Source organism: Borostomias antarcticus (assembly GCF_949987555.1).
Source record: "Borostomias antarcticus genome assembly, chromosome: 6".
Lineage (NCBI taxonomy): Eukaryota > Metazoa > Chordata > Actinopteri > Stomiiformes > Stomiidae > Borostomias > Borostomias antarcticus.
Genome location: NC_140239.1, coordinates 6,994,196 through 7,017,201, shown reverse-complemented (window position 1 = coordinate 7,017,201; position 23,006 = coordinate 6,994,196). Strand labels below are relative to the sequence as shown.

Here is a 23,006-nt window from a genome sequence, read left to right as displayed (position 1 = left end):
TTCTTGTGTGGCCAAATTTTAAAGATGATTATAGCCTTTTCGGGTTACTTTTGTAACTGTTTTATTTGAGTATTTTAGTCGCCCACCTTTTCATAATGTCCCATGGATATTTTTTTACTATCGTTTTGCTAGATCAACATATGTTTTTTACAATAAATATTGTGAAAAGTTATCAATATGGTCAAATGAATTGTGTCTTTTTGAATTTCTGTACTCACCCTACTACTTCCCCAATCGTGTCTGTACTCACCCTACAACTTCACAGGCTGATATGGTATTTAGATTTTTATTGTTGCATGTGTTCTTATCTACCACAGCTAAAGCAGTATCTGGATCAGAGACGCAATCCCGGACTGGAGTACACCAACCCAGGTTTAGAAGTGCACCAATCCAGGTTTAGAAGTGCACCAACCCAGGTTTAGAAGTGCAGTGTTGGCATCCAATCTGACTCCGCTCCACTTCCGTGTTTTCACGCTGCCCGCTTCCTGACGCTAGCCACTGTTTGCCCAGTTTTGTGGTCGTTGGCAGACTATCGATCGACGACAATGGGTGGGCGATAACAACCAATCCTAATGTTAAATATTTGACTTAGTTATGCAGAAAGTCAGATAAGTCCTTGTTGAGTTTCTTTCATTGTCTAAACACTATCTCGACGGAACTGTGTGTGAATAAGCTTCAAGGTAAGACTTGCAGTAAACTCATTCCAGCTAGCTAGCCACGGCTCAGTCTATTTGCTGGAATAGATCAGTGCCATGGAACACATGAAATATTTGTTGTAATCTGCAATTTAATTCCAGTTAGTGTCTGCCTAACACACGGACATGTGCGAATTAAGATGCCCGTTGTTAGATGAAACGGTCCAATAACGAGGACGGGCTCCTGATAAGATGAGACCGATCACCTCAGCTAAACTACCAAGCACAGCTAGCTAACCAGCTCTGCGAAAATAGAGTTATGTGTATCTTTTATTTTCCAGTGTTTTATTTTCTCTCGGTCACTTGTGCACATTCTTACAGAATACAGGTTGATTTCAAAGTGGCATGTTTTCTTTGTTCATAGTTATTTGCCACTGGAACCAGTTGGCTATCCTGCTCTACTCTGACTCCGTATATTCCCTGGAAGGGCTTCACTGTTGCGTTCCAAGTTTACTATTCAGTTATAAGTAGTTAGGAACGATGGGTATCATAAAAAACAGCAACCAACATTAATTAATTGCCGCTAGAACAGCCTGTATATAACATCATAGTAATGTTTTGCATTACACTTTCATCAGTTTGCCTCCTCCGGCTGCTCTGTCCCGGTGTGTTTCACTGTTAAGTAATACTTTAATAACCGTAACTAAGTAGCTTCTGTCTATCTGGTCGGCTGACCAGACTGTCCCCGCAGAACTTGCAGTTTACCGCCAGTTGTATAGTTGTCTAGGTGGTGCAAGGGCTAATAGATTAAAGTACTTTATTTATCCGGTGGAATCAGTTCTGTCGTACTTTTCTCATTGGCAACACTTGCTGTGCTAACCATAGCGTTCAATGTGTAATATTATACATCCTCCGTTGATTCAGAGCTGCCCTAGCCTGGAGCCTTATAGTACAGACCTGATCTATCTCACACTCACGCTTTGTCTGTCTCTCTGGCTCTGAAAAATGATTCTCAAATTAAATCCAGTTTCTCCAGGGGTGTAGTGGTAAATACAGAGGTAAATACACCTTGTTTCCCCTCATTGATTAATACAGTTGTTCCGAAAATAGGTGAGTAAACTCTCAGCCTCATTTTAATTAAAGAGGTGGGTAAAATGAGTTTACTTGGGTTTACCCTCCAACACCCCTGCCCACAACTGACTGTGTGTGTGTGTGTGTGTGTGTGTGTGTGTGTGTGTGTGTGTGTGTGTGTGTGTGTGTGTGTGTGTGTGAGACGCTGCTACCTATATCCATAAATAGCTTTGATCTCCCTGCTGGGACTACATTATGTGAATGTGATCTTACACTGCGTTGTGTGACTCTTGCTACTGTTGGATTTTGATATTGATTTGTATCTTTGATTGAAAATCCAATAAAGAAATTGAAATGTGTGTGTGTGTGTGTATCCAGTCTCCAGGCAGCCATGGGAGGGCTTGGCAATGGGAGGCGGGGCGGACGGTCTCCTCCCCTGTTGATTGGTGCCCTGATCGCCTGCATCCTGGTCCTGGGATTCAACTACTGGGTCTCCAGCTCGCGTAGCCTGGAGCTACAGGTGTGTGCGTGCGCGTGCGTGTGTGTGTGTGAGGGAGAGAGAAAGAGGGTGTCTTGAGTAAGTGAGAGGGTATGTTTGAGAGAGAGTGTGAGAGAGAGAGAGAGTGAGAGTTTTAGGGTAAACAAGCTCAATGAGGAATGCACTCTGGGGACAGATAGACACATCAAGCTCCAAATAACATAGACAGAATGTAGCTGAACAACATGTGCGCTGGAATGTCAAACCACTTTGGTTAAATGTAGCAGTAGTGCTAATAAGTAGACACTGTTACAGTATACTGTAGGCTATAACTACTGTGTGCGTGCGTGTGTGTGCGTGTGCAGACCAAGCTATATGAGCTGGAGGGACAGGTGCGGAGGGGCGTGGCCGAGCGTGGGGCGGTGGAGGTGAAAAAGAAGGAGTTCCAGGAGGAGGTCCACAGACAGAAGGAGCAGATCGCCAGGATAGAGAACCTGTACAAGAAGCAGCTGGAGGGTGCGCAGAACACCTGCGTCCAGGAGAGGGTAGGACGTGGACGTGCACACGCACACACACGCACACACACACATACACACACATACGCACACACAGAACCTCTATAAGAAACATCTGGAGGGAGCGCAGAACACCTGCGTCCAGGAGAGGAGGGTAGGAAACGTGCACACATACACACAAACACACACACACACACACACACACACACACACACACACACGGCCTCTGCGATATAGAAATCGCAAAAGGCCATGATTATTGCCTTCCTTTGAGTCACCCGCTGTATTAAAAATCACAGATTCCTGGATTTAAACAGCTTTACTCGACACAGGGACACTACAAATCACAGAAGAATCACAGAAATGCGTTGGTTGCGTTGGGGCGTGCCACCCAGGCAACGGACCGTTCTCTCTGCTACGGTCAGGGAAGAGATACCGCACAGAGCGGGTGAGCAGGGAGAGACTCAGGAAGAGCTTCTTTCCGCAAGCCATCCGGCTCCTTAATAACTCTTATCTAACGTACAGTACCACCATATGTACAGAACCACTATATCTAGTGGATCAGAATATAACCACATGCAAATGTCCGTATATCTCACCCCCCTGGGATTATTTATTATAGCTATAGCATGTACATAACACTGAATTTACACCGTGTTCTGTACCAAGTTAAAGAATCTTGAATCTCTTGTAAAGCGTCAAGCCTGAAATTCTAGCTAGGTGACGAGGATGCGGTCGCCTCAGGAGGAGGCTAGTGAAGGATACTGGGCTAGCTGAACGCTGAAGCTGTCTTCGGCAGGTAGCTGACACTCCCCCAAATGCCTACAGGAAGAAGCATTGTGGTAGAGCTCAATTCGTTTCAACTTCACAATGACGGAGAAACGTAAACCTGTTTTACATTACCCGTAGCAATGGGGTAAGCTGGATGTTATTCGACCTCCCCTGCCCTTGGGGAGGGGGATTACAGTGCCATCATTGAAATTAGCAAAACAAGTTTTAATCTGACATAATGCCGTTAGATTTGGGTGGAAAGGTTTGACATTTTAAGATATTAACCAAACTACATTGTTATAGCATTATGTGGGCTAGTTTTAATTACAACTTTAGTAAAATTGTGTTGTTGATGCCTCAAAATGGTTTGTATTGGACTTGGTTGGTATTGGACTACATTAGCTATTGCTAAAGTTAGCTGTCTTGTTAGATTCTGTTTCAGCGGTGGATGGCAGAACCTAAAAATAAGCAGCCTTGTAGTTAGACACAGCTGGCCACCTCCGTCATCAGTAGTGCTACTTCCAACATGAATCTGTCACTTCTGTATTCTGGAAGCTCAGCTGTTGTTAACTTGCATTGCAAAAACTTGGGACCTTAAAACTGCCTTGGGACCTTATGTAAAAATGCTAAAACGGCCCTAAACGTTGGGCCGCAAAATTCGTACGGCTGAAACCTACGGCAGGTGCGTTCATGATGAGGATAATTATTAATATATTTGAATGTGGATTTGAAGCACAGATACTGTGCAAACGGTGCAGAACGATCGTCTAGTAGCACCTCGAATCGCCTTGTTTTGATATGACTGGCGCTGCAGGCTGGGTACACACTCCTCTCACCAGGGAGCACCCAGGCGCACCTGAGCAACGCTGCTCACCGCGTCTCGTAAACATCTCGCAACATCTCGCTGCCGTCTCCCGACATCCACCGTAACACGGCCCCGCCTTCCAGGTGCACAGACAGGCTTGGGCAGAGACACACACACACACACACACACACACACACACACACACACCCAATGCTGTCAGCCGGGGCTGGTTCTCAGACTGGTGTGAGGTGATGGCTCTGGCACAGATAAAAGCCTGTCCTCAGCTGACCTGCCCGTGTCTCAGCAGTAGATTTCCCACAGCCCCTGTTCCCCTATCAGCCGGCCTCGTCCGTAGGTCAGCTCTCCTCCTGGTGAACACGCCCTCGTCCTGGTGAACACGCCCTCGTCCTGGTGAACACGCCCTCTTCGTGACCCTCCACGCGGAAGCCAGGAGGCTCCAGTCCACCCTCTCCCTGATTAGAATGTCCAGAAAGCCAGCGCCTCCTGGCAAACCAAGAAGTAGTTGGCTTGGTAAAAATGGAGTAAAAACGAGGAACCATTTGAGCCTGTAAACTATTGTGACATGGTTAACCAATACAAAATGGACTCCTTTTTGCAATTCTTTAATATATTACGGCTCTCTCTCTGCTTTCCTGTCTGTCCCCCTGCCCACTGGCTCCTATGACAACAGCTGTGTGTGTTATCAGCTGGCGTCAGCTGTTTGTGTGTGTGTGTGTGTCTGTCTGTCTGTTGTTTGCTGAGCCTGATACCATGTGTAAGAATTCCCATCAGAAAGGTAATGCCATGGCAGCCAGCTCTGGGAGGTGTGGCCATCTGTTAGACACACACACACACGCACACACACAAGTGTTTTCCACAGTGTGTGGGTGGAGTCAGTAGGCTGAAGGGTGTTGTCTTATCTCCTACAGGGCGTGTTGCAGCTCAACATCTCCATCAGCATTAAGACCATACAGGAACTGAAGGGTGAGGAACCTGTTGCCCTGCGGCTTTACTCCTCTCCTCCTCTCCTCTCTCTTTCTCTCACGCTGTCTCTTCTAGTAGTAGTAGTAGTAGTAGTAGTAGTAGTAGTAGTAGTAGTAGTAGTAGTAGTAGTCGTCGTCGTCGTCGTCGTCGTCGTCGTCGTCGTCGTCGTCGTCGTAGTGGTAGTAGTAGTAGTAGTAGTAGTAGTAGTAGTAGTATAGTAGTAGTAGTGTAGTATAATAGTAGTAGTAGTATAGTATAGTAGTAGTATAGTATAGTAGTAGTAGTATTGTAGTATAGTACAGTAGTAGTAGTGTAGTATAGTAGTAGTATAGTAGTAGTAGTAGTACAAGTAGTGGTAGTAGTAGTGTAGTATAGTAAGTTCATTTACAGTAGATAACACATAAAACATTGAGGAATCCAAACAAACAAGAGTGCAAATAAACAAGCACAACATTAGGTACAGTAGAGTCCTTAGCATGCCTAGATCCTCCCATACCTCATACTGATGCCCTTTGATGATTCAGTAAAGATAGTGTGTCAGCCAAAGTGAATAATGTGTATGTGTGCGCACATGTGTCTGTGTGCTTGTATGTGTCTGTGTGTGTGTCTGTGTATGTTTGTGTGTGTGCCTGTGTGTGTGTGTGTGTGCGTGTGCGCAGGTCTGTTGAACCAGCTGAATGAGGACCTGGTGAAAGCGCGGAAAGACCGGCAGGGTTGCCATGTCGACCTCAACAGCTTGAACAAGAAGCTGACCTATGAGACGTAAGTCCCGCCTCCACAGGAAGGAAGCACCACACGCAGATTCACCTGCCTCATCACCATGGCGTGTGAGAAATCATGCTTTTATTGTGTGTGTGTGTGTCTTAGGACGCAGTGTAACACCCAGATCCTGGCGCAGATAGAGCACTGTGATGAGAAGGTGGCCGCCGCCAAGATGGAGGTCCAGAAGAAGATGGGGAAGCTGATCCCGTCCGCCTCCTCACAGGTAAAACCACCCGCCACCCGACCCTCCGACCCTCAGCCCTCTAGTACCTGGCAGTCTCACACATCAACCAACCTACATCTAGGGCCGCTGCCCCAGACACAGATACAGACTAGCCAGGGTCAGATATTCTCCATAGCGACTAGGGCCTGGTCAGGTCAATGGGAGAGTCTCCATTCAAAGGTTTTCTGTCCCCAGACGAGAGACGCTAGTTATAGAACATCCCTCTTGTCACGATTCCTTCCATAGGAAGTGTTGTTTAGAAATGTACTTGTTGTTCAGAAATGTTAAGGCGTAGTCTGTGTCGGGGAAACCAACACTCCGGAGTTCTGAATCTGAACGTTTCAGTCACATGGTCCTAAGCGGGAACACTCCCGGTTGACGTGTGTTCTCTGTGCCTCGTGGGTCAGTAGAGGATGAGGAGGAAGGGTACATGAGTGGTCACAAACACTGCCGTTTCCTGTTTCCTGTGCAGGGGAAAGCCGTGCTCACACTGAAGGGCGGTTCCTCTGAGAAGGTGGGCGTGGCCGACCAGGAGGAGGGGCCGGGGAAGGCGGTGCTGGACGATACCAAGACTCCCCTAATCTTAGGCCCCGCCCCTGAGCCCTCCCAGCCCAAAACCGTCACAGCGGAGCCTGAAGCCCCGGAGCTGCTGACCAATGACATTGTAGCACACGAAGGTACAAGGAAGTAGACGGTCATTCTCTAAAGGAAGAACAGATCACCACATGATCTAACATGACTGGATAGGCGAAAGCCTGCGCTCCTCAACACAGCTTCTGCCAATGCCATAATTTCAGATCAGTGATTTCTTCAAGCAAAGCAGGAAGGGACAATGGGTTTTTAAGAGAATTCATATCAGATTTTAACTCCGCAACATGTCACTCTTCAACAAACAACCGATACACAACCACTTAGTCTTTCTCATAAAACCTACAATATTTTGAAAGACATTCAACAGTCAGAAGCCCGGGGGATAGCCCTGGCTAGCCCTGGTTTCCTGGTGCAGGTGATGGCAGGAGACATCAGATGAATTCAATGGAGATTCACCGCGCACAAGATGGCTGAATGACTTTTCTTCTTTAATGTATCATATTTAAAAGAATTAATAAATAAATAATAAGATATATTAAAGAAGAAAAGACATTCAGCCTTTATGTGTGCAATGAATCTCCATTTAATTCCTATTTTGAAAGACAAAAATTTGCTACATAGTGAGTGAATGTAAGTGTGTGTGCGTGTGTGCGTGCGTGCGTGCATGCGTGTGTTTTTTAGCGCCTGTAACTACTGAACACTGGTGGTCACTCTTTAAGGTCCGGAAGCTCCAGTGAAGCCGGTGGAGCCGTCCAAGCCAGCGCCTGGGGTAAAGCCCTCTGCTGGGCCCAAGCAGGACCAGGTGCCGCTGGCAGAGGGCGCTGTGGGCCAGCAGGCAGCCCAGGGGGGCGCAGGTCAGCCCCCGAAGAAGAAGAAGAAGAAGGAGCAGCAGATAGAGGATAAAGGTGTAGAGGTCATGGATACACATGGAGGAGTGACACAGCTAGAGGGTACGGCAGGGAGGGCGGACACACACACGCACACACACACACACAAACTCTCTCTTTCTCTCTCTCTCTATCTCCAATGCATTAACACACACATGCATGCTCAGGTGCATTATGTAAACTCACTCACTCACTCACTCACTCACTCACTCACTCACTCACTCACAAACACACTCACAGCTAGGAAGCCTCCTGAGGTAACTTATCTCTTGTTCTCTCTCCTCTCCTCCCCCAGATGCGGGTGCTGAAGACATCCTGATTAGCCAGCAGAAGGGAGAGGACACTCTTATTGGCCAGAAGGTGGACGAACCAGAGGACTACGATGCTGATGAGCAGATAGTGGGCGGGGCCGACTTGGAGAAACAGAACCAGCTGGCTGAGAAAATAGGTGAGGGGATGTCATACTCTGTGTGTGTGTGTGTGTGTGTGTGTGTGTGTGCGCGCGCGCGTGTGTTTGTGTGTGAGGGTGAGAGAGAGAGGGAGCGAGAGAGACTTTGTCTGCCTTGTTCGTTTGAGCCGTGACAGTGTCACAGGGTCGGGTGCAGAAGCGAGTTGAGGTCATATTCAAAACACAGAAAATGGCCGGTCTGCGCTTATCATGTAAATAAGTATCTGTGTTTGAGACAAGGAGGTTTGAAAGTGGGCGTGGGTTCTGTGGTGTTGTTCATATACTTGTGTGTGATGATGTTTGCACACGGATGACAGTAATGACGTTCAGTTTGATTATGGTTGTGTTGATGTTGTTTTTCTATTGATGTTGTTTGTTTATTGTTGTTAAGATGCAGCGAGGGAGTTTGAGGAGGAGCTGGCTGACTACAACGGAGACGACGACAACGAGGGAGAGTTTGAGGCGGACAAGCAGGCGGAGCTACAGATCTGAGGTACACACACACACACACACAACACAATACACACCACACAACAATAACACACCACACACACAACACAACGCAACAACACAAACAGGCGGAGCTAGCCCAGATCTGAGGTAAACACACACACACACAACAACACAACACACACACACCGCATACACACAACACAGCGCAACACAAACAGGCGGGGCGAGCCCAGATCTGAGGTAAACACACTAAAACACACACACCACACACACACACACACCACAACAGACACACATGGACAATAGAATATAGTACAAGACTCCCGAAACACGGCTCTCCTCTCCTGCTCCTCTTCCAGTCACAGGATGGTCCGGCTGCCTGACCGCCTGTCCTGGACCGAACCAGCCTTCCAGACCGCTACATGAGAACGGACAGCTGGCAGGAACACATGGACCTGGAGGCTGGCTCTCAGCTGCGCTGTTTTAACCATGGTGTGTGTGTGTGTGTGTTTGAGTGAGCGAGAGAAGGAGAGTGTGTGTGTGTGTGTGTGAGAGTGAGAGAGAGAGTGTGTGTGAGAGTGTGTGTGTGTGTGTGTGAGAGAGTGTGGTGTGTGAGAGTGTGTGTGGTGGGGAGAGAGAGAAGTAGAGAAAGTGTGCAATAAAAGTCTAGAAGGGGGGTGGGGGGGTACGTAGATAGCTTCATAGCTGCACTAAATTCATCTTGCATCCGCTGCCTTCATTGGACGCCTGCCTAATGGTCACACTGGTCCTAAACCAGTACTGGGAGATAAGCTGCCTGCACGGCTCGCTGGTCCGATCACCCGAGTTCTCCAGTGTGTAGGGGTCAGGGATGAGGCGCAGGTTTGGGCCTGGGGGAGTCATTAGTTCAACAAGGCATTAGGGAGGTTCACTCCAAACCTGTTGCATAACTGTAATCCGCTTACCCACATCTTCACCTCGGTAACCAATTCAGTCCCAAGTCAATAGTGCTGTAGAATAGCTTCTTTACACAAACCTTTATAGGAAAATGATTGAATTTCATACTGTATTTCCTCTCTGAAAAATTGAAGTCTCCGTTGGTCTACACACAATGTGAAATATAAGTTTTTTTTAAATGCGATATTTCAGGGATTGTTGAGCCCGATGAGGTCAAAGCTTGAAGGTCATTGGTCCTGCTTGTAGGAGAAACACATTTTGTAACTTATTTGTCCATATTGATGCCGTTTTCTTTTTGTCCATATTGATTACTTTTTTCTACATTACGACGGTGATTGCGTTGCCCGTTATTGACCCTCGTCTGTAAATGTCTCAAATATTGATCCCTTTCATAGAAGTCCGAACACGACTGGAGAAAAAATTACTGAGATGCATATTTCTTATGATTTTGTACGATGGATGTTTTTATTTTTTATCTTTTTGTGCTGTCAATATACACATCTCTGAACTGTTAAATAAGCATACGTTTTTATTGAGGAAATGTATGACATAAGAATGACAAAGAAATAAAAATCATTTTAATACCATTGTCAAGACAAGTTGATGGGTGGTATTTGTAGTCTTTTGTAGAGTCCCAGGACTACAATGGTAATTGTATGAGATAGTCTTGGCACTGGCCAGTTCCACACCCGTTCCACAGGGCTAGTTATCCACCCACACACACACACACAAGTCTTATCCTACACACAGATGATCATCCTCCACTGGAAGGACTTCGTAGACTGAAATCTGAATGGGAGGGGGAACATGGTCTGTCCATCAGCAGGAGGACATGTCCTGTCCACAGCTGACATAGTTCCCCACCACTCGTTCACTCACACAGAACAGACGCGCGCACACGCACACACACACACACACACACACACAGGGGTGGGGGTCTTGATGGGGCTTGAGTTGTCGCAGCGACAAAAGGCAGAGGCTCAGATGATCTTGACCACGGGGAAATACTTGTGAGCTGAGAAGTCAAACTCCGGAAGCACCTGGACACAAGATAGAGAACTGGCATCACTGGCAGACCCCCAGCCCAGTGGACAGACACCCAGCCCGGTGGATAGACCCCCAGCCCAGTGAACAGACCCCCAGCCCAGTGAACAGACCCCCAGCCCAGTGAACAGACCCCCAGCCCGGTGAACAGACCCCCAGCCCAGTGAACAGACCCCCAGCCCAGTGAACAGACCCCCAGCCCAGTGGACAGACACCCAGCCCAGTGGACAGACCCCCAGCCCAGTGGACAGACCCCCAGCCCAGTGGACAGACACCCAGCCCAGTGAACAGACCCCCAGCCCAGTGAACAGACCCCCAGCCCAGTGGACAGACCCCCAGCCCAGTGGACAGACCCCCAGCCCAGTGGACAGACACCCAGCCCAGTGAACAGACCCCCAGCCCAGTGGACAGACCCCCAGCCCAGTGGACAGACCCCCAGCCCAGTGGACAGACCCCCAGCCCAGTGGACAGACACCCAGCCCAGTGGATAGACCCCCAGCCCAGTGGACAGACACCCAGCCCGGTGGATAGACCCCCAGCCCGGTGGACAGACCCCCCAGCCCGGTGGATAGACCCCCAGCCCAGTGAACGGACCTCATGTCAGCAGATGATGTGTTCATAGTGACCGTTACCTTGGTTTCCTTCTTGTGTCCTCCAGCCAGCAGCTTCATCACCACAATGTTGGGTTTGGCCACCCTCAGGATCCGGTTCACCTGCAGCCCACAGCCAGTACCAGGGATTAGACCAACACACGGTCAGTACCAGGGATTAGACCAACACACGGTCAGTACCAGGGATTAGACCAACACACGGTCAGTACCAGGGATTAGACCAACACACGGTCAGTACCAGGGATTAGACCAACACACGGTCAGTACCAGGGATTAGACCAACACACGGTCAGTACCAGGGATTAGACCAACACACAGTCAGTACCAGGGATTAGACCAACACACAGTCAGTACCAGGGATTAGACCAACACACGGTCAGTACCAGGGATTAGACCAATACACGGTCAGTACCAGGGATTAGACCAACACACGGTCAGTACCAGGGATTAGACCAAGACAGTCAATATCAGGGATTAGACCAACAGAGAGTCAATACCAGGGATTAGATCAACAGACAGGACAATCAACCAGTACAGTTAACAATGAGAGCAGTAGAACTAGTTAGAGGTCTTTACAAGTCTCTACATCCACAGTATTCAGGCACAGACAGCCTGTAGGCCAACATTGTATAGAAAAGAACAACCAACGACATCACAATCAACAACAACATTAATCAGGTGACACGTCAGTCATGTACTAAGAGGTGAAGGGTCGGGGGTGCTGACCTCAGGGTCGGGGCTGGGCACGTTCTCCAGGATGAGCTTGGCCTGCTGGAAGTGCTTACTAGCGGCCAGGTAGAGGTCAGCTGACTGGGGAGGAGGGCTGTACTTCTTCAGATCGGACATCTCCTACGGGGGGGGCAAGTAGATATGTAGTGTTGTTCATTATGTGAAGGATCTTCATTGGCAGGGCAATGTAATTGATAACTACCGCTTGAATATCTGTTATCAAGATCCTGATCTAAAGTGTCTTAGCCCACATATTAAAGGCTTCTTTTTTTAAATCAAACCCACATGAGCGCCCCTAGAGATTTTCATGCCACTAGTACCTTTTGTGGTTATAATTTGTCCTTTTCTTTCAAACTTGTGTTCATTAATGGTGGCTGAGGCCCACGCCACAGCCACACCGTGACATGCTACACGCTAACCCCCCCCACGCCACAGCCACACCGTGACATGCTACACGCTAACCCCCCCCACGCCACAGCCACACCGTGACATGCTACACGCTAACCCCCCCCCACACCACAGTCACACCGTGACATGCTACACGCTAACCCCCCCCACGCCACAGCCACACCGTGACATGCTACACGCTAACCCCCCCCATGCCACAGCCACACCGTGACATGCTACACGCTAACCCCCCCCCACGCCACAGCCACACCGTGACATGCTACACGCTAACCCCCCCCACGCCACAGTACGGTACCTTGAACTGGATGTAGTGGACTGGAGGGGGCGTGACCACGCTGTTGAAGGGGGCGAAGCGGTGCTCGTAGCGAACCTGCTCGCTGTCCAACTCAAACTGGGGCTTCCGCACCTTCCCATCCATGTCCAGCGCTATCATGGTCTGGAGGGAGGGAGAGGGAGAGAGAGAAAGAGAGAGAGACAAAGAGAGACAGTGAAGGTTGAGACAGAGGAAAGAGTGTGAGAAAAAAATATTGATATAAGTACGGTATGTCTATGATAACAGTGGTGGACATACTGTATGAGCGGCATACCTTGTACATGCCAGCACACATGTTCTGGTAGGCCTGGCTCATGGTGATTTCTCTACCCAGGGGGCGGGCTGCGGGTAGAACGCAACACACACATGAAGGTACAGAACCCACCCTCTCTTTCTCTCACACACATATACTCTCACCCATACTCTGTCTCACATACTGTCTTCCATGAACACTCTTCCATGCTCACCCTCTCACCTCTCTCTCCTCCATCTCCTCTCTCTCTCTCTCACTCACCCTTCTTCTTCTTCTTGGTCTTCTTGCTGCTGCGTCCTTTCTGCTGCTCCTCCAGGATTCTCTCCTCGGCCATCTGGGAGCTGTCTGCTCGGCTCAGCGTGGACATCAGCCACGCATACAAGAACTCAGACAGGTACCTGATACACACACACACACACACACACACACACACACACACACACACACACACACACACGGTATCAGTGGTTGCGCTGAACACACGTGCATGTGCACACATGCACATGCACACAGTAATCATACTGTAGTATTAGTATTCACCAGTAGATGTAGTAGTACTGTAGTATTACTCCCCAGTAGATGTAGTAGTACTGTAGTATTATTACTCCCCAGTAGATGTAGTAGTACTGTAGTAGTATTCCCCAGTAGATGTAGTAGTACTGTAGTAGTATTACTCCCCAGTAGATGTAGTAGTACTGTAGTATTACTCCCCAGTAGATGTAGTAGTACTGTAGTAGTATTACTCCCCAGTAGATGTAGTAGTACTGTAGTATTACTCCCCAGTAGATGTAGTAGTACTGTAGTAGTATTACTCCCCAGTAGATGTAGTAGTACTGTAGTAGTATTACTCCCCAGTAGATGTAGTAGTACTGTAGTAGTATTACTCCCCAGTAGATGTAGTAGTACTGTAGTAGTATTACTCCCCAGTAGATGTAGTAGTACTGTAGTATTACTCCCCAGTAGATGTAGTAGTACCGTAGTATTACTCCCCAGTAGATGTAGTAGTACTGTAGTATTACTCCCCAGTAGATGTAGTAGTACTGTAGTAGTATTCCCCAGTAGATGTAGTAGTACTGTAGTATTACTCCCCAGTAGATGTAGTAGTACTGTAGTATTACTCCCCAGTAGATGTAGTAGTACTGTAGTAGTATTACTCCCCAGTAGATGTAGTAGTACTGTAGTATTACTCCCCAGTAGATGTAGTAGTACTGTAGTATTACTCCCCAGTAGATGTAGTAGTACCGTAGTATTACTCCCCAGTAGATGTAGTAGTACTGTAGTATTACTCCCCAGTAGATGTAGTAGTACCGTAGTATTACTCCCCAGTAGATGTAGTAGTACTGTAGTATTACTCCCCAGTAGATGTAGTAGTACTGTAGTAGTATACCCCAGTAGATGTAGTAGTACTGTAGTATTACTCCCCAGTAGATGTAGTAGTACTGTAGTATTACTCCCCAGTAGATGTAGTAGTACTGTAGTAGTATTCCCCAGTAGATGTAGTAGTACTGTAGTAGTATTCCCCAGTAGGTGTAGTAGTACTGTAGTATTACTCCCCAGTAGATGTAGTAGTACTGTAGTAGTATTACTCCCCAGTAGATGTAGTAGTACTGTAGTATTACTCCCCAGTAGATGTAGTAGTACCGTAGTATTACTCCCCAGTAGATGTAGTAGTACTGTAGTATTACTCCCCAGTAGATGTAGTAGTACTGTAGTATTACTCACCAGTAGATGTAGTAGTACTGTAGTATTACTCCCCAGTAGATGTAGTAGTACTGTAGTATTACTCACCAGTAGATGTAGTAGTACTGTAGTATTACTCCCCAGTAGATGTAGTAGTACTGTAGTAGTATTACTCCCCAGTAGATGTAGTAGTACTGTCGTATTACTCACCAGTAGATGTAGTAGTACTGTAGTATTACTCACCAGTAGATGTAGTAGTACTCATGCATGCTGTAGAGCTCCAGCTCGAAGCCACTGAGCAGGTAGTGGATCATGATGCGCAGGTTGTGGTAGAGGATCCAGGTGCCCAGGCAAGCCAGGTGCTGTCTCTGGGGCTCCAGCTTCATCAGCAGGCTGTGCAGTGCCGCGTCTACCTTCTCCGCCTGCAGGGGGCAGGAGAGGGACGGGGGGGGGGGGGTTACAGTGGTTGACAATGAATGGAACAGCGTCTCATCACACGGCACGCAAAACAACACACACGCGCGCGCACCTCGTCCTGCAGTGTGGCGAACTCCTCCAGGATGTGCCCCAGCTTGTCCCGCTGGCGAGCTCGGTTGTGTCCGTGGATCTGGATTAGGCTGCAGAAAGGCTGCGCGGAGGGAGACGGTTATGACATCACCATGGCAGCAGTTATGACATCAAGGCAGCAGTTCAGTGGCCTTGTGGTTAGAGTGTCCGCCCTGAGATTGGGAGGTTAGGGGTACGATCCCCGGCCGAGTCATACCAAAGACTATTAAAAAATGGTATTCAATGCCTCCCTGCTTAGCACTCAGCATCAAGGGTTTGATCACGGCCAAGTCCGTGTGACATACTAGCGTCATGTCCAGGGGGTGTACTTGTACATCAAGCTGCCTCACGCTAAGGAATCAGGAGAGAAGCTCCTGCCCTATGGGCCACTAGGCTCGAGAACCATTGTTTTTTAAGGCTACGTACTTTCTATAGCAGCAGTTATGACATCACAATGGCAGCAGTTATTCCATCGCCACGGCAGCAGTTATGCCATCGCCATGGCAGCAGTTATGCCATCACCATGGCAGCAGTTATGCCATCGCCATGGCAGCAGTTATGACATCACCATGGCTGCGGTTATGACATCACCATGGAAGCAGTTATGCCATCACAATGGCAGCAGCTATGACATTTCAATGGCAGCAGTTATGACATCACAATGACAGCTTTGGCAGCAGCATCCACACATTTCTTACTCCACATTCCCATACATGCTTTTGAGACTTGATGACACTTGAAAACAACGTATTTACGTTTTGTCAGCTTTGCTTTACGGTGCAGCTGTGTGTGTCTTAAGCTTGAGCTTGTTTGTGTGTGATTGTGTGTGTGTGTGTGTGTGTGTGTGTGTGTGTTGGGTGGACGTGTGAGTGTCGTACCCTGGAACAGTGTGTGACGAAGGAGTCGATGTAGTCCTTCGCCTGGTGGTTGTTGTACAGACAGCACCTGCAATAACACACACACGTCAGACAGGACAGACTGCATACTAGATGCATATCATACTACTGTATTGGCAGTGTGCACACACACACACACACACACACACACACACACACACACACACACACACACACACACACACACACACACACACACACACAGCGAAACACATGCCTACAGGTTAGGGTTGCAAAATTCCGGGAATATTCAAAGTTGGAAACTTTCCATGGGAATTAACGGGAATTAAAGGAATAGTAAAGGGAAAATGCATGTTTAGCCCTGTTTTAAGGTTACTTATGATCATATACAATGATTCAGATCAAAACGTTGACAAAGCTAGCATTTTCGAGAAAGTTGATAATTGCTCTACCACCGTTTTGGTCATACAATGGATGTGGATGGGCATCTTGAAAAATCATTCAAAAACATGTTAAACTCTCGATTTCAAAGACAAGAAGCTCACCGAGGGTGTAATTGGTGTCCGTTGGTGTTCTGACATCAAATTCGCTGCAAAGTATGACTCCTGTAGTGTTTTATTGATCATTTTATGAAATCCATTGACTTGTATTGAAGCGACCATTGTAGATGTGTAGATCAATCCACAGAGGGGATTCAGGAAGCGGAACTACTTACGGTAGCTATTGTTATTGTTTATGTTGCTAGGCTACCTAGTTTGCGGAAGTTTACACACGTATGTGCTGCGACTAAATAGTTCTATGCTAAATATTTTAAAAAGCCTTTCCAGATGTACTAGAATCTTACTTTATGGCGAATTATATGTCAGAACGCCAACTAACACCTAGGTGAGTTTCTTGTCTTTGAAATCGAAACTACTCCTTTAACAGGAATTTATGGGAATTAACAGGAATTAATGGGAATAAACTGGGAATTTTGGGGCTATTTATACCAACTGTATATACCTCATCATAAACAGACATAAATATAAACATTTTGTATTGTCATAAGCAGACATTTCTAATACAAATTTTAAAGATCACATTTTTAGCTTAGTCTATTTGTGAGTGGATTCTAGAGCCCTCTTAAGGCCGTTTCAGACGGGGAGCGATATTCCGCCTGCGTTCTCGCTCGGATCAGCGGGGGACACACAGTGTGCGCAGTGGGGAAAGCTGACTACAATTCAGCTCTTGTCGTGGGCGGGCGTGTGCACGAAACGAGCACGCGCGCGACAATTTCACGGGGTCGCGCCCGCTTGCCGCTCCGCCCCAGATTGTCCGCGGCTCCCAAATTGTCCGCTCGCCTCTCTCATTGAAAATGAATTACAGTGCGCGGATATCGCTCCTCGTCTGAAACGGCCTTTAGTGTGCAGGATGCTAGGAATTAGCTGTGCATGTGATGGAAGAGTGCACTGCACATGTGATGGATGAATGCCACTGCACATGTGATGGATGAATGCCACTGCACATGTGATGGATGAATGCCACTGCACATGTGATGGATAAATGCACAATACAGGGTTGAAATTCAACTGAATTTTCATTAAATCAGGTTGTTTTAGCCAAGATCATGCTGCAAGATCTAGAATTGCATTTTATGTTTTTTCCCTGACTAGGCTACATTTAAGTTCCCTGCTATTGGGGTATGTGATGGGTTAGCAGTCTAATGAATTGTGTTCCAGTGCAGCTGCCCACCGGGAACCAGTGGTCTCGTCAGATCGGAGCATGGCCGGATCCCAGAGCGGCCTATTGGGCCGCCGCTCCCCAAGGATGGTTAGTTTAATCTCGGCTTGAGAGTTCGTCACACAACAGCAATCCTGTCTGGAATTACGGTTGTGAGCTGAGATAGTCAGGGAGTTGTCTCTCCCTTTCACATTGCTGACCAGCCGGGCTGTGTGACGAATCTTCAACAGTTAATAGTGGGTAACTGGACACTATGTCAGGGTCAATTGGCTACCAAATTGGATGAAAATTTTATAAAATCCTAAAATAAGTATATATAAAATAAAATTTAAAAAATGTTGAAAAAAAGCTGTTATAGGCTACAAAAAAGGTCAACATTTCCAAAATTCCTGATCTTAAAGTTTCCGGAAATTTACCGAAATTTTTCCGCCCCTTTGCAACCCTACTACAGGTACAACTGAATGTACCAAATATGCAAATATGTTCAAACACATGTACACCCCCCCACACATACACACACCAGCCCAAACACACACACACACACACACACACACACATTTCATGGCAGATTTAAGTATTTCCCGGGGGGAAACCGAAATAGATCCAATTCTAAATCAGGACGCAGCGGAGAGCTGGTGTAGTGCGCACACACACATGCACACACACATGTACGTACGCACACACACACACACACACACACACACACACACACACACACATACACACACACACAGAAGATGACTTACTTAGAGGAGAGGACTGGCGGGCTGACGAAGAACCTCAGAGCATCTTTGATCATGTCCTGCATCAGGTGGGTGCCAAACACCTTCTTATTATCTATCAGGAACGTCGTCTAGCAACACAGAGGGAGGCGGCCCAGATCAGAACCCCACCAATCACAGGACAGGGTGGTCCGGATGCACCAATCGGAAAGGGCTGGACGCTGCTTACCTGGAGCAGGGATCTGGAGAGGACGCATGGAGACTGCTCGCTGAACTCACAGAAGAAGTCCTGGGGGGGGTAGAACATTGAGATAACGTTGGAACAACACCACATAAAAACATAATCAGCGCTCCACCTCCAGTACCTCGTGCGTCCACAGGTGGGTGCAATCCTTGGACTACTGACACTCGTCGCTAGCTCTGCTGACAATATGCCACCATTGCTTATAGCTAGGATTAAACAGGCACAGTCACGCTCGTTTCCGTTGATATTATTTGGATTAAAGGCTTAAATTCTGTGTGTAGGCCTTTTTAAAATCACCGTCAATATAGCCGTTTCCTTTATATGGGAAATGTTGTGGAAAAATCGCGGCAAAACTTCAAACGGCAAACACATCCAGTGTTAGGAGTTTGCTGCGGTATTATCCATATATAGGAAAATGACTACACTGACGCTGATTTTAAAAAGGCCTACACACACAATTTAAGACTTTAATCCAAATAATAACTGAAACGAGGGTGACTGTACCCTTTAAGTACAGGGTAAGAGTTAGTGGACAGTTAGTTGAAATCCTGTTGATTGTCAGCTGTGTGGAGACGCGGCGGTCACCCACCAGTATGCCGTGCAAGTTGGTGGTGCTGATGACCTCGCACACGGTCTTGATGCGGTCGATGAGCTTGCTGAAGTAGTTGACCATGTCCTCCCTCTTGATGATCTTGGCGTAGCGGGGGAAGGTCGGGGGCAGCAGCCTCTGGTTCACCAGGGGCTCGAACCCCATCATGATTGGGTGGTCTGGAAGGACGACAACACAGGGCAGCTGGGGTCAGTAGCTTGAGTGTTTGCGTGCGCGTGAGTTTGTGTGCATGTTCGAGAGTGTGTGTGTGTGTGTGTGTGTGTGTGTGTGTGTGTGTGTGTGTGAGAGTGTGTTACCTCCTTTAGTGGTGTCGTTCTGGGACTGGATGCCGTATTGCAGACTGGAGTGAATGGCTGAGAGCAGATCAGCCGCCTGGGCCATCAGCTTCTGGGCCTCCGTCACCGAGCTGGTCTAACACACACCATGAACAACCATGATGTACTACCACAATACACACACAGCACATACACACACCATGAACAACCATGATGTACTACCACAATACACACACACCACATACACACACCATGAACAACCATGATGTACTACCACAATACACACACACCACATACACACACCATGAACAACCATGATGTACTACCACAATACACACACACCACATACACACACCATGAACAACCATGATGTACTACCACAATACACACACACCACAGACACACACCATGAACAACCATGATGTACTACCACAATACACACACACCACATACACACACCATGAACAACCATGATGTACTACCACAATACACACACACCACATACACACACCATGAACAACCATGATGTACTACCACAATACACACACACCACATACACACACCATGAACAACCATGATGTACTACCACAATACACACACACCACATACACACACCATGAACAACCATGATGTACTACCACAATACACACACACCACATACACACACCATGAACAACCATGATGTACTACCACAATACACACACACCACATACACACACCATGAACAACCATGATGTACTACCACATTACACACACACCACATACACACACCTTATACAACCACAATACACACACACCACATACACACACCTTATACAACCACAATACACACACACCACATACACACACCTTATACAACCACAATACACACACACTATATTCAACCAAGATATACAATCACACCATATACACACACACACACACACACACACACACACACACACACACACACACACACACACACACACCATATACAACCACAGTATACACAGACCATATACTGTACAACCATAATATACAACCAAGATTACTTACCCAACTGGTCTAACACAGACCATATACAACCAAGATCACAGTGTGTGTGTGCGTGTGTGTGTGTGTGTGTGAGTGTGTGTTACCTCTTTCTTAGTAAAGGCTATCAGTGCGGTCAGTAGAAGGCGTGTAAACTTGATTCTGTTGAAAAGTGCCAAACACTGCTGATGCTGAAAAATGAGGTACAGTACAAGAACAGGTTAGTAACGACACACACACACACACATATTTACATATTTTTGTAGCCCCTAAGGACACAGATTTAGCTCTGCCAGACCTCCATGTTGGGACTGTCTAGGGCTTTATTTAATAACACAGAGACACATTCCACTCCCACATAGCCTCACTCCCACGCCCCGCCACAGGCTGACACACACACACACACACACACACACACACACACACACACACACACACACACACACACACACACACACACACACACACACACACACACACACACACACACTCTCTCACTCTCTCACTCTCTCTCACACTCACTCTCACACTCACTCTCACATACACACACAGATAGATATATAGAGATAGAGATAGAGAGATATATAGAGAGATAGATATACAGAGAGATAGATATATAGAGAGATAGATATATAGAGATAGATATATATATATATAGAGAGAGAGAGAGAGAGAGAGAGAGAGATAGATAGATAGATAGATAGATAGATAAACAGATAGAGATAGATGAGGGAGACTGAGACTGACCTCCAGCTCCACCTCTGGGTCTCTCTGCTCCCCCTGCCGACTGCGTGTGCTCTGAGGGAGGGAGAGACATATTTATACTGTATGATCTTCTCCCATGTTGAGTATTGCTTTACCAACTGGTTGTTTGCATGTGCCACAGTACATAAAACCCATAGAACAGCTTTATAATAGAGCAATCAAGGTATTTGATAGAAAACCACTTTTCTACCATCTTTGTAACATTCTGGAGAAACACCCCTTTTTAAGTTTTGAAAACTTCAGAGTCTTTAAAGGTGCCTGTTTTATCTACAAATGCCTACATGGACTATTTCCCCTTCCTGTCAAGGAATTCATCCACGAGAAGAGAAACACTGGACCTGGCACCACGTCAGACAACACAGGAGATTGTGCGGTCCACTATAGACAGACCAGTTTTATGGTGCGTTCGTTTATAACTGGGAGGTGGCAAATTGCGACTTGCTACTAGGAATGATTAAATAAAACACCTCATGAACTCGCACTTCCTTGTCGCAAATTCGGATATGTTTCTCAGCCCCCAGTTGCTCGAATGCACTGGATATAACTAGGTGACTGTGATATGATGGTATATAGCTCGAATGCACACAGGTCGGAGGTAGGTATTTTGCCACTTGCGACTTGCCACCTCCGACCACAAACGAACGCACCATAAAACGCTGCATGAATTTGCACTTCCTCGTCGCAAATTCGGATATGTTTCTCAGCCTCCAGTTGCCGGCTGATGTCAATGTCATATCATATCATCATCGTATTATTCGCTATAGCTCGAATGCACACAGGTCGGAGGTAGGTATTTTGCCACTTGCGACTTGCCACCTCCGACCACAAACGAACGCACCATTAGTCTAAATGTCCTGATCCATACAAGGCAGCTCAACCTGGAATAGCCTCCCAGCCCCCCTAAGGGAAAGCCCCACCCTTTCCACTTTCAGATGCCAAATCAAACAATGGTTGTTAGTAAACCAGAAATGTGGACACCAGTAATCTTTAGAATTGTTCCTAGGGAACTGAGTGTCTCTGCTGCCCATGTACTTGTCATTTGTTGTATATACCTTTGTTTTAGTGATGTTATGTTGATTTGATTCTTGTGACTTTACAGCATGTGATTTGTTTGTGTTTTTATGTTGGGGACTGCGGATGGAAAGTAGCCTTGTGCTAAATTTTTACACATTTCATGTTTTGATGTTGAACTACATCCAAACTCATGCTAATGTGTTCATTAATTTGCACTGTCCTGTCTAAATAAACAAAGTTAAGAGACTGGTCATGAGGTCATGTTTTTTTCTAGAGACATCTACATGACCTGTACAAGGAGGCCGCGAACAGCGATGTCCCTCATGAATCACCTGGATGTGTGTGTGTGTGTGTGTGTGTGTGTGTGTGTGCGTGCGCGTACCTTAACTCTCCTCTGTAACTCGTCCTCCACGTCCTTCAACATACCTGCTTGGACAGAGGAGAGGACATGTAGAGACATCCTGGAGAGCGAAACCCAGCTCTTTTAATCCTGTCCTGTTTTGACGGGCTCACACTACAGGATTTTTGGGCCGATTTATCCCCGATTCACCCCTCCCGACAATCGGAGGAAGAAATCTGGTCTGGAACGTTGGTCGGTACCGATGTTCGGCCCAGATTATCTTGTAATGTGAGGGGTTTACAGATC

General features: G+C 47.0%; 2 protein-coding genes across 3 annotated transcripts in view; one reads left to right on the top strand and one right to left on the bottom strand.

The window, feature by feature from the left end:
* Nucleotides 1-515: 515 nt before the first annotated feature.
* On the top strand, nucleotides 516-10,148 carry golm1 (golgi membrane protein 1). 2 transcript variants are annotated; one of them, XM_084439935.1, is made up of 11 exons: nucleotides 516-680; nucleotides 2,085-2,226; nucleotides 2,550-2,729; nucleotides 5,205-5,259; nucleotides 5,919-6,021; nucleotides 6,127-6,244; nucleotides 6,717-6,921; nucleotides 7,555-7,785; nucleotides 8,018-8,170; nucleotides 8,568-8,663; nucleotides 8,983-10,148. In XM_084439935.1, exons 2-10 carry the CDS (start codon nucleotides 2,098-2,100, stop codon nucleotides 8,660-8,662), a joined length of 1,269 nt encoding a protein of 422 aa, XP_084296061.1. In that variant the 5' UTR covers nucleotides 516-680; nucleotides 2,085-2,097; the 3' UTR covers nucleotide 8,663; nucleotides 8,983-10,148. The 2 variants fall into 2 exon arrangements, with proteins under 2 accessions (XP_084296061.1, XP_084296060.1); XM_084439934.1 differs by having other exon boundaries at nucleotides 8,562-8,663.
* Nucleotides 10,149-10,291: 143 nt separating this feature from the next.
* naa35 (N-alpha-acetyltransferase 35, NatC auxiliary subunit) overlaps nucleotides 10,292-23,006 on the bottom strand; it is a 16,251-nt gene continuing 3,536 nt past the window's right edge. The window contains exons 8-23 of the mRNA XM_084439933.1: nucleotides 22,743-22,786; nucleotides 21,329-21,379; nucleotides 20,689-20,772; nucleotides 19,592-19,706; nucleotides 19,275-19,453; nucleotides 18,671-18,730; nucleotides 18,466-18,572; nucleotides 16,022-16,088; nucleotides 15,127-15,225; nucleotides 14,841-15,019; nucleotides 13,179-13,315; nucleotides 12,939-13,006; nucleotides 12,647-12,787; nucleotides 11,941-12,063; nucleotides 11,236-11,316; nucleotides 10,292-10,599 (exon numbers count right to left, since the gene is read on the bottom strand). Of these exons, the coding sequence (XP_084296059.1) occupies nucleotides 10,540-10,599; nucleotides 11,236-11,316; nucleotides 11,941-12,063; nucleotides 12,647-12,787; nucleotides 12,939-13,006; nucleotides 13,179-13,315; nucleotides 14,841-15,019; nucleotides 15,127-15,225; nucleotides 16,022-16,088; nucleotides 18,466-18,572; nucleotides 18,671-18,730; nucleotides 19,275-19,453; nucleotides 19,592-19,706; nucleotides 20,689-20,772; nucleotides 21,329-21,379; nucleotides 22,743-22,786 (1,595 nt within the window). The 3' untranslated portion in view covers nucleotides 10,292-10,539. The remainder of the gene's footprint in view (nucleotides 10,600-11,235; nucleotides 11,317-11,940; nucleotides 12,064-12,646; nucleotides 12,788-12,938; nucleotides 13,007-13,178; nucleotides 13,316-14,840; nucleotides 15,020-15,126; nucleotides 15,226-16,021; nucleotides 16,089-18,465; nucleotides 18,573-18,670; nucleotides 18,731-19,274; nucleotides 19,454-19,591; nucleotides 19,707-20,688; nucleotides 20,773-21,328; nucleotides 21,380-22,742; nucleotides 22,787-23,006) is intronic.